This window comes from Leopardus geoffroyi, chromosome X, assembly GCF_018350155.1.
Source record: "Leopardus geoffroyi isolate Oge1 chromosome X, O.geoffroyi_Oge1_pat1.0, whole genome shotgun sequence".
NCBI lineage: Eukaryota > Metazoa > Chordata > Mammalia > Carnivora > Felidae > Leopardus > Leopardus geoffroyi.
In genome coordinates this window covers 124,159,169-124,170,126 of record NC_059343.1, presented here as the reverse complement: position 1 = coordinate 124,170,126, position 10,958 = coordinate 124,159,169, and the positions used below count along the sequence as shown (strand labels likewise).

At 50.7% G+C, this 10,958-nt stretch overlaps 1 protein-coding gene across 5 annotated transcripts in view; it reads right to left on the bottom strand.

Annotated features, from left to right (window-relative positions):
* Positions 1–7,287: 7,287 nt before the first annotated feature.
* The window catches only part of MAMLD1 (mastermind like domain containing 1), a 121,978-nt gene continuing 118,307 nt past the window's right edge, over positions 7,288–10,958 (bottom strand). For 4 of the 5 annotated variants that reach the window (XM_045472973.1, XM_045472974.1, XM_045472972.1 and 1 more), the window contains 2 exons: positions 10,523–10,607; positions 7,288–9,529 (listed from right to left, as the gene is read on the bottom strand). In XM_045472973.1, coding sequence (XP_045328929.1) covers positions 8,430–9,529; positions 10,523–10,607 — 1,185 coding nt within the window. In that variant the 3' untranslated portion in view covers positions 7,288–8,429. The remainder of the gene's footprint in view (positions 9,530–10,522; positions 10,608–10,958) is intronic. The other variant, XM_045472976.1, reaches the window with a different exon arrangement.

Below are 10,958 nucleotides of genomic sequence, written 5' to 3'. Positions count from 1 at the left end.
TCTGTTTCATTAGTTTTTCCAACATCCAAAGTACTGTGTCTGCTCTCATGGCCTCTTTTGTTGGATCTCTTCCTTATTGTCCCATGCTTGGGGCAGTCAGTCTGGTGGGGGGATGGGTAGTTGGTACCAGGACTGAAGGTCAAGTTACTGGAGCCCTCTATCAGCATTTCTAGGGGGAGTGATGAGAAGCTGCTGTATCTTCTCGAGAATTTTCTTTTGAAGGCATCTGGGAAAACTCAGGATCTAAGGCTAGGTTGAACTTCTGTGGTGGCTCCATGGAGCTCTAGTCACAGCTTGAAGCTCCTCTTGGATCATTGCGTCTGAACAGGAAAGTGATGCTCGAGGCTCTCATGTTGGTATAAGTTGGCTTGGAAAGGAGTTCCAGGCTAGTTTGGGCAGTGGAACCCAGACTTCCAATAAATAGGAAGCCCACATGCTTTTTCACAGCTACATAGCTGAATGGCTTTACCTAGTCCCTATTTTGGACACTTAGGTTATTTCTAATTTTGGCTAGGTCAAACTATGCCGCAATCAGTAATTCCATACACACATCTTTGAGCGCTCGTGTGAGTTTTCCCTGTAATGGATTCCCACCATGTTGAAGGCATAGCCAGTTATCCTCAACCCTGTAGCTTTAAATACAGATTCCTGGGCTTTCCTCTAGCCCCTCTGAGTGATATTCTCAGAGGTTAGGGCCCACATGGATGTATTTATTCGAAAGCTCCAGGTGGTTCTGACTCACAGCCCAAGTTCAAACTCTCCCATCAGGGAGAGAGAGGGCCTGTGTGTCCATGCTCTGTCTATACTGGCTGTCATTAGTTGTTACATCTGGGGCCAGTCTGGTAGAAAGGCATGACAGAACATCATTGGTGTTTCTGTAATTTCTGTCATTATGAAGGAGGGCTAGCACCCTCTCTGTGTCCACTGGCAATTTGGGTGTCCTTTGCTCTATTTTTAGTTTTTGAACCCACAAAATAATAAATGTTTATTAACATAAATAATTTAACTATGAAACATGAAAATGGAGAATTTTGCAAAGATCCATTTCAAAGATATTGAGAACATAGAGACAATTGAGTTGAATAAAACAGGCGAGCAATGGTTTGAGCGAGCAGTTGCCGCAAAATGTTGTCAGAATAGGGGGAGACAAGACCGATCTGTCTAGTTTTTCATGTAGCGACTGGCTATGAGCTCCCTGTGGTTTTGTGTTAAGCTGTACGGGATTCCAGAACAGACGCTGTAGGAAAATCAGGCACTATTCCTCTTCCTCCTTCCAAATATAAACTTGGTTTTTGTGGCCTTTTTCTTTCACTTCAAATCGCTATATTTGTACTTAAAAGCACCTCTGTACTTTAAAAAATTTATTTTCCTCAATGTTTTGTTATGAAAATTTTCAAGTAGTCAGAAAAGTTTGAAGAAATGTACATTGAATCTTCATAGACCACCTCCTACGTTCTATAATTGACATATTACTCTATTTACTTTACCATATCTCTCTCTCTACCCATCCCTCTACCCATCCACCAATCATCTTTTTTTTTAATGTATTTCCAAGTAAGGTCCAGACATGAGTACATGCCACCCCTATGCACTCCAGCAGATAATCAACTAGAGTTCAATATTTGTTTATGATTTTAAAAAATTTTAATGTTTATTTTTGAGAGGGGGTGTGGAGGGGCAGAAAGACACGGAGACAGAATCTGAAGTATGCTCCAGACTCTGAGCTGTCAGCACAGAGCCCGAAGCAGGGCTCGAACTCACGGACCGAGAGATCACGACCTGAGCCAAAGTCGACAACTTAACTGACTGAGCCACCCAGGCGCCCCTGTTTAAGATTTTTCTATTTTAGGTAAAACTCACTTACAGTGAGATTTCTAGATCTCAAAGGAATCATTCTCTGAGTTTTGGAAATGCATGCACCTATGTAACCCATGCCCCTATCAAGATAGAGAATTTACCATCACCCCAGAAAATTCCTTGTGCCCCTTTTCAGTCAAGCCCCATGCCTGTCCTGAGGATCTCCTAGTTCTGATTTTTTTCCCCATGGATCACTTTTGCCCATTGTAGCACTTTATATAGATGGAATCATACAGTGCATATGCTTTAGCATCTGGCTTCTTTCTCTCAGCATAATGCACCTGAAATTTATCCACATTGTACCTTGTTATCAGTTAATTCCTTTTCATTGCTGAGGACTCTCACTTGGTGCACACGAGGAGTACCGCGTTGCATGAACAGACCACTTTGTTTATCCACTCTCTGATTGGTAGATGCCCAGGTTGTTGGCAGGTTTCGATTACTGTGAATAAAATTGCTATGAAATTCTGGTATTTGTCTTTGTAGACAATCTACTACCTTTATTTGCAAGTATTAGGTATATCAGCCTTTGTCTACCATGTGTTCCAAAATTTGTTTCTAATTTGTCACTTTGGACTTTCATGGTGTGTTTTTCTGTATGCGAGTTTCTATGTCTTTTCCTTTATGGGTCCTGGGTTTCGTGTCATGATTGGGGAAGTTTGATCTACCCTATATTATAGGAATAGCCATCCTTGTTTTCTTATAGTGCTTTTACGGGTTATTTTTGCTATTGTAATCTTTGAATCATCTGAATTTATCTTGATGTCAGGAATGAGGTCAAGGATCCAGATTTATTGTGCAAATGGCTAGTCAATTTCTCCAACACCATGTATTGTGTCTCCCTCACTGATTTGAAATGCCACCTTCCTCATTGTCTCAGTTCCCGTGTATGCTTCTATTTCCTTTCTGCTGGCTCATCTGTCTTGCCCTGTGTCAAGGGCCACATTGGAAGAGAGAGAGAGAGAGAGAGAGCTAGAGAGAAACAGTTAATTATATACAGTTGAACCATGAACAACACAGGGGCTGGGGGGCCAATCCCCTATGCAGTTGAAAATTCCACGTATAGCTTTTGATTTCCTCAAAACTTAACTACTATTAGCCTACTGTTGACTAGAGCCTTACTGATAACGTCAATAGTCGGTGAACACATATTTTATATGTATTATATACTATATTCTTACCATAAAGTAAGCTAGAGAAAAGAAAACGTTATTAAGAAAATCATAGGCGAGAGAAAAAAGATTTACAGTACTGTTAGTGTATTTATTGACAAAAATCTGCATATGAGTGCCCCCACATAGTTCAAACTCATGTTGTTCAAGGGTCAAATATGTAGATAATGTTTAATTTTATGTGTCACCTTGACAGGGCCATGAGCTGCCCAGATTAAACCTTGTTTCTGGGTATGTCTGTGAGGGTGTTTCTGGATGAGATCAAAATTTCAAACAGTGGACTCAGCAAGCAGATGGCCCTCCCCAACGTGGGTGGGCCTCTTCCAATCTAGTGACGAGCTGAACAGAGCAAAAGACAGAGGAAGGTGGAATTAGCCCCTCTTTTCCCCTGCCCCGCTCCTTGAGCTGGGACACTTCATTTCATCTTCTCCTGAGTTCAGACTGGGATTTACACAAATGGCTCCCCTGATTTTAGGCCTTCAGGCTCAGACTGAACTACAGCCCTGGGTGTGTGGAGTCTCCAGTCCATGGATGGCAGACTGTGGGACTTCTCAGCCTCCAGAATCGTGTGACCTGATTCCTCATAATAAATCTCAATCTCTCTCTCTCTCTCTCTCTCTCTCTCTCTCTCTCTATATATATATATATATATATATACACATATATATTTATGCCTATATATCTACAGATATCTCTATATATGTATATATATCTATAGATATAGATGTCTCCATCTTATTAGTTCTGTTTCTTTCTTTGGAAAACCCTGACTCACTCTCTCTCTCTCTCTCTCACTCACACACACACATACAGACACACACCACACGTATAGCTCCCACGGGTTCTGTTCTCTGCTATAACCCCGATGGATATCCCCCCCCCCCAACATACCCAGTTCACTCCATGAGGCAGGGGACCATGTCTGTCCCCGTCCCCGTGCATGGCACCAGCATGCTTATTGAATCGCTGAATGGCTACACAGTAGAGAAGCCAACAGTACGTGCTTCTTCAGAACCCCATGCCCACTGGCAGATCCCCTGGGCTGAACGGCAAGTGAGAGATGGTACCTTATCTAGGGATCTTGGCCCTGGGGCCTCCAGTGGCTTGAACCTGCTCTAGTGAAGGAGGGAGGCCCTAGGTTGTCACAAAGCTACCTGGGGACTTGTAGCATTTCCCCTGGGGTTGGCCCCAGAGTTGGGAGGGGTGTGATAGGAGAGGGTATGGAGGCTGTGACTGTGGTTCTTTCTGCAGCACTGTGGGAAGGCCTTCAGGTAGCCACCTGTAAGCTCCTCAGGAACCACGGGCAGTGGATGCTTTGGGTCTTGCGGCCCCCCTCAAGGAAGGACTTGCTCAGGCCAGGGGCGTATGAGGGACTCAGACCAAGGCTGCTTTCTGAAGCAGATGAGGGAGAACTGTCTTCTCAGGAGTCATCTGCAGGCCTCTAAGCTCTTTCACTCTTTCTTCAAGGGGCCTAGAGGGTTTCAACCCAATGTGCCACCCAGTCCAGAAGCATTCCCTGGGGGATTGAAACTTAGACCCTGGCCCAGATGCACCATACTCTTCTTGACCAGGCCGTCAAGATGCTGAGATGCTGGGATGCTGGGACACAGGCTCAGAAACCTATTTGTCTGCCCAGGAGAAGGAAGGCAGAGGAGGAAGGAGCAGTGTCTCCTTATAGAGGGGCGGGTGAGAACACACCTCAGAGCAGGACAGGGCCAGCCTGCAGGCCAGAGGGGATGAAGAATCCAGGGGCCTGTGGCTCCTAGGAGCCAAGGGGCAATGTTTTTCTAGAAGGAAGGAGAGTGTAGTGCTACTGGAGGGGCAAATCCACTGAGGACTGAAAAGCTTGCATTGGAATTAAGGCCCGGAAGAAGCCATACTCTGAGCAGTGCACTTAGGGGAGAGATGGGGGACTGGAGCTAGGTTGCTCTGGGTTGAAGAGTGAGTGGGAGGGTGGCAGGGAGCTAGGGTGGCAGCTGGTTGCACTGTGGTACTTAGGGTCTTTTGAACACGGGTAGGTTGGAAGCCCTTGGTAAGAATCCAGCAGAGGAGAGGCTGAATGTACCAAAGAGAGGGGAGCTAAGCGGTGGCAGAATGGCGGGAGCTGGCACTCCCCGAGATCGGAGGGAAAGGGCTGCTGGGGGGCAGGGAGACCATGCTGGGGTCTGGTGGCAGGCATCGCTCAGGGAGCTGTCAGTGCTGTGGTCCACGCTGGCTCAGCTTTGAGGTCACGTCTGGCTGGGGTGGGAAGTGGGCCCTCTAGGACTGGAAAATGGAACCAGCCCAGTGGGCCAAGCTCAGCTTTTCTTTGGGGGTTTGGAGGGCCAGCAGAGTGGGGACAGCTGTGATCCCCAGAGCCCTCTCGAAGGCTGAGGAGGCTTGACTGGGAGTGCTGGACTGGGGGATCTATGGGGATTCAGATCCCCAACTGACTGGCTGTGAGCAGCATTCACTGGGCAGGTGGGTCCAACACAGAATCAGGAAGGGCACCTGGTCCAAATCCGGATACCCCGGGGCCATTGGAGAGAGGGAACAGGAGAGCTGGGCCCAAGTGCCCTGGCATGGGCCTGATGTGAAGCTGGGGACTGCCTGGGGCCTGGCACCCTGGGGCATTTGGGGTAACACTGGGAGCCCCCGTGAGGATGGTTCCTGGGGACATACTGCCTGTGAGGGGCAGAGGGAGCAGGGACAAAGAGTGTGACAGGGAGTGAGGACAGGAGCTCGTGAGAGACACATACATTACCCAGACCTACAAGGAACGCTCTGCAAGAAGCAGAAGGGGCCTCTGTGAGCCAGTGGGCCAAGAGCAGGGCTTTTGAGTCAAGGCTGTTTTTAGCATCCGTCTGACCGGCAGGCTGGGGAGGTCAGCTTCCACCCCGGCCCGTCTTTACTTAGTCACAGCAATCAAGAATGGTGGGTGGGGGCGTCCTCTTGGAGCACTTCAGGCTCTATTGGACAGGACAGGCCTGCCTCAGTGTTCCAGCCTCCCTCGGCCCCCAGAGTGTGCCATTATCCTGGAACATTCTGTACCTCCAGGATAGGATATAAAAGTCTCCCAGCCAGTTTGGAGGGTAGATGTGATGTATTCAGTTTCTGCAACGATCTACAAATGATCACAAGCAGTGCTTCGGCTCTGCTCTCAGAGCTCACGGCAGGGGCGTCCTGGCTAGCTTCCTCGCTGCCTCTGCGGAGGCGTGCTTTCGTGTGCACCCCCTGCCACCTCCTGGGAAAGGCACAGGTCCCAGCCCTCCGAGTAAGGTTCTCTTCCGAATGAGGCCCGACCGTAAGCCAAATTCCTATTAAGCTCTGTGGAAGGCACTTTTTTGCTGTGAGGGGGTGGCTCGAGCGTGGAGTGACAGCAGTCCCTGCTGTTTCTGTGCAGTTTAAATCGGAAACAACCAGCCGCCAAGCCGCGTGCCACAAATGCCAGCGGGGAGGGGGTAGGAGGGGACCGGAGCGGGGGCGGGGGGGGGGGGGGTGGTGGTGGTGGCGGGCTGGGCCGGGCAGGTGCTGACCGCGAGGGCAGCTCCGGGCCTCCAGGGGGCGGGGCTCCGGAAGGGGTGGAGCTCGGCGGGGGGTGGGACCGCGGGGCAAAGCTGTGGCAGTAACTTCCCGTCCACAGCGGTCCCGACCCTGAAGCCAAGTTCTGCGCCCCGTCGCCCCCGCCCCCGCCCCCGGGCGCGCTGAGCTGCTCCCGCCCCACACTCCGGAGGAACAGGGTTGGATTTAGCCTAGGCTTTGGGGGAGGAGGTGGAGGGGAGGCGGGAAGGCCCTCCTCTCCCGGGTTGTCTTTGTGAAGTGACAGGACTTCTCTCCCGTGCAGCAGACTGCCTCAGCGCCACCCCCCCCCCCCAACTCGTCGCCCTACACGGGTGTCCCTTAAGTGGTAAGAATACAGATCTTTAATTGGGTCTGTCACCCTCTCAGGGGTGAGAGGATAGTGGTGCAGAGGGTCTACATTGGCAGTGGGAGTCTCCCCCTGCCCCTTGCCCCCTGCCCCCTGCCCCCAGTGCACTTGGTTCAGTGGCCTCGGCTTCCTTCTCTGGAAAATGAAGGGCTGCAGTGAAAAATAACCTGCTTCCGTGCTATGATGCAGACTGATGGCAGAGGCAAACTTTTTACCCCTCGCCCCTCGGGTCAGGGCCTGCACGGTGCACAAGGCACGTGTAGACTCTGAAAGAACCAAAGACACCAACAGGCTTAGCTGCCATGGCTTTGTAAGTACTGAATGCTCCCTTGAAAATTGAAAACATAGAGGCACTTTTCTCCTGGCTGTTTATTACAGAACAAAGAAAAAACGCACTGGCTTGAAACAGACGCCAGATTTCAAATGTAAAGGCGAAATAGGAGGTGGCAATTAAAATGTGATTACACAGAGTCTGGACACGGAGAAAAAGTTTACAGAACACGTGTGGGTTTTCTATAACAGACACTTAAATATACATGACAATAATTGCAGATAAAAACCATCAAAGACAAACCCCAAATCAACTATTAATGTTTACAGACTCCCCCCCCCCCCACCACAGACCATACATGAAAACAAATACTGAAAGGCTTTAAACCAGGTACATCTAATCTCCACCCTGCAAGGTGCCACTGGAGGAGCATGAACCTGGGGGTTTCTCTGTCTGAATGATAAACGGAGAACACTCTAGATCCTCAAGGTGGACAGCGCAGCCAGTGTTCAGCTCACAGGCTCTCTTTTCACCCCTCCCAAATCTACAGAACTCTTAGCCTCCTGGCAAATTTCCTCTGCGGGGCACTTGTAAAGCTTCTGCTGTAATATGCGCATCAGGAAAGAGCCAGTGGAGACCCAACAGGTTTGCGAAAGAGTTTAAGAGTTTAAGAATCACACAAGACGATATAATTTTTAGTGAAAATGGCAATAAATGGCCAAGGGGTTTCTACTTGGCATTTGTCAGTTTGTACAATGCCTCTTGGTCACATCCACACCTGCCATTACATCAAAACCATAAGCAACAACCACCTGGCTTCTAAGGTAGTGCTGGGGCTTAACAACCAGCTTAACAAGGTAGCGCTGGGGCAAAGAACACAGCCTGCATATTTGCAACAATGTATAGTAAACACAAACAATGCATAATAAACACAACTCTACTGAAACAAAAGCCGTCACTTTATTTACAAAGTCACAAAATGAAGTATAAATACTTCTGTCATTAACGTTTACGAAAACCATTTACAAAATTTTCAAATATGTACAGGTAGCTTGAAAAATCACCAGCTTTCCATTTTGTCACAGGTAGAGACAGGGATGAGCACAGGCTGATGCCACTCAAATGTGATGAGGAAACTGTGTGGCTGTGGAGGTGGCTGTGAATTTGCTATGGGTCCAGCCACTGCCTAAAGTGGTGGCAGCGCAGGGTTTTCCACGGGCACTTAAAGCCCCCCCGCGCTCTGGGTGGCAGCATCGTGGGCGGCGGCGTGCTCTTCCAAAATGTCGTCGATGAGCCTCAGGTCGCACACCCAGCCTTCCTCTGGGCTTGCGCTGGGGCCCTTCAACAGAGCTTCGATGAAATCTGCCTCACTACAGTCAGGGGGTGAGATCAGACCATTTAGTTGGGGCTGGGGCTGGGGCAGAAAGTCATAGGGTGGCAGCTCAGGGGGGTTGCCCATTCTGGGGAATGGACCTGGGGACTGGCTGGCAGCGACGGCAGAGGCGGCGGCGGCGGCGGCGGCGGCGGCCATGTAGCTTGGCGGCTCAATGCCCTGTATGGGACTCATGGGACCAAAGCTGGCCATTCCCTGCTGGAGGGATTTGGTGGCATTGAGCGCAGGCACGGGACCCTGCACCGGGCTCTGGCCGAGGCTCTGGTTGCCCAGCGGGCTGAAGCTAGGGTCAACCAGAGCCGCACTCACTTTATGGCCTGGCCTGCCTCCTGAGGTCACCTGATTGGGGGGCGCAATTGCCTGATGCGGTGGAAATGTCGGGGCTACCATGGGAACTCTTGCGGGCGCCTTGGTGAAGATGGAGTTGCTATCAAAATGCTGCTGGACGCTATTATCTACACGGCTCAAGGCCGGTTCCCTTGAGACCGCTGTGGTCACAGCTGCCGCCGCCGCCCATGCAGCATTGTTGAACACTGCGGGCATTCTTGGCACACAGGGCTGTCTGAGCTGGTGGGGGCTCGGGGGCTGGCTACTCAGGGGCCTGGGACAGAACCCAGGCAGGGGCACTCTTGAGGGAGTGGCCTTGGGAATCTGCAGACGACGACAGACAGAACCGAGGCTACTTAGGGGGTTCTGGCCCAGGCGCAAGGGTACGGGAAACAGGGGGCTGGAGTTGAAAATTCTTTGCTGCTTGCCCGGAGTCGGTGAGATCACGCCCATGCCTTCATGGCTCTGGTGCCTGGTGGGTGGGATCATTCCTGGACTCAGATTGTTCTGAAGGAGCCCAGCTCTGGGTGGCATCATAGGCTGGTTGGATGGGGGGCTTGCCTCAGTCTGGTTACACTTGGACGTGACTTGTTCTTGGACGGCTACAGAAAGGGAAAAGTGGCGGTCAGTTCCACAGTCACCTTCAACTTGGGCTGCGGCTGCCGCTGGGGAGCTACTGGCCCGGCACTGATTTCTTGCTTTCTGCACTCAGCTCCTCAACTCTTCTCAACTCCCCTTCTTTCTCCACCCTCAGCTCTCCCCACGCACACACCGACATATGATCCCACTGGACTGAAAATGCCAGCTTCTCGGTCTGTCTTTTCAGGTAGATCGTAAGCTCCACAAGGCCAGGGTCCGGGTCTGGTTTTATACTCAGCACTCCGTACACAGGCCTGGCCCTGCACACACCTTGACAGTGGTCCACCCCTTGCCTCTGGCCTTCCTGGAACTTGTCTGTCCTGTCACTGCAGCTGAAGTATGGCCTGACATGCTACTCCAGCTTGGGCAGGGAGGACATTCGGCTGGTGTCAGGCCCAAAGGAACAGGGGTTTTTGCTGGAGAATGGAGGCAGCACTGGGCTAAAACCAGGTGAGGGCATTCTTGGCCCAGCCCAGTGTCGCTCCGCTGGCTGCTAAGTATTGTTTCACACCCATCTCCCCAGCTAGTGTGAAAGTTCCACAAAGTGGGGACCATGCCTGGCTTTTTTGTTAAGGACTGTATCCGCGGCCAATAAGTGTTGAGCCCATTCAGAGCTGCCGTGGTAGGGAAGGGACCCCTGCTATGTGTGCAGGCTCTGGGAACCCCCGCTACAGACTCTTTGAGGAAGAGGTCCTCAACCCCTGTCCCACTGCCCACACCTGAGGGATGGCTCAGGAATGATTAGAGTGGAAGGTCACTCCAGCAGTGGCTGGGGTGGTGGTGGTTGGGGGGCGGGGACAGCTGCATGCTATTTAACTGAGTTGCAGACCTCCCCTTTCTCCCTCAGGAGTTTCAGAAACACTGACAGTAACGGCTTACTCTGGAGTGAATTGTTCCCCCTCCCCCGCCCCCCACTCCAGCCTTCCCCTTTGGGAACAATGACCTTAACTGCTTACCTTGAAACTGACTCATCTGTTGGGCAATATATGTACTCCGCTGTTCAGGGGTCATTGCCATAAGACCTGATCTCTGCTTCTCTTGCTAAACAGAAGATGAAAAAGATGTGTTAGATAGCGGCTACCAAGAAACTCGGCCTTGGGATTGCTGCATGGGGGCCCAGGACTTGGCTTTGGTGTAGCAGAAAGCATGAGTGAACACATCAACACACACTTGCATGCATGCCCCACCCTCCCGCGCAAAACTCCACAGGTATAAACAAAAGTAGGATTCTGCACCTGGGTTAAAAAATCAACTGTGACAGCATAGGATGGGGGCGGGAGAGACAGAGCTTAACAGCAACAGCACACAGAGAAAAGATTCAGGCATTTTGGATGTCCTTCTGCTCAGGATGGGCCAGCAGTGAGATGTGGTCACCAAAAGAGCAAATGTAAC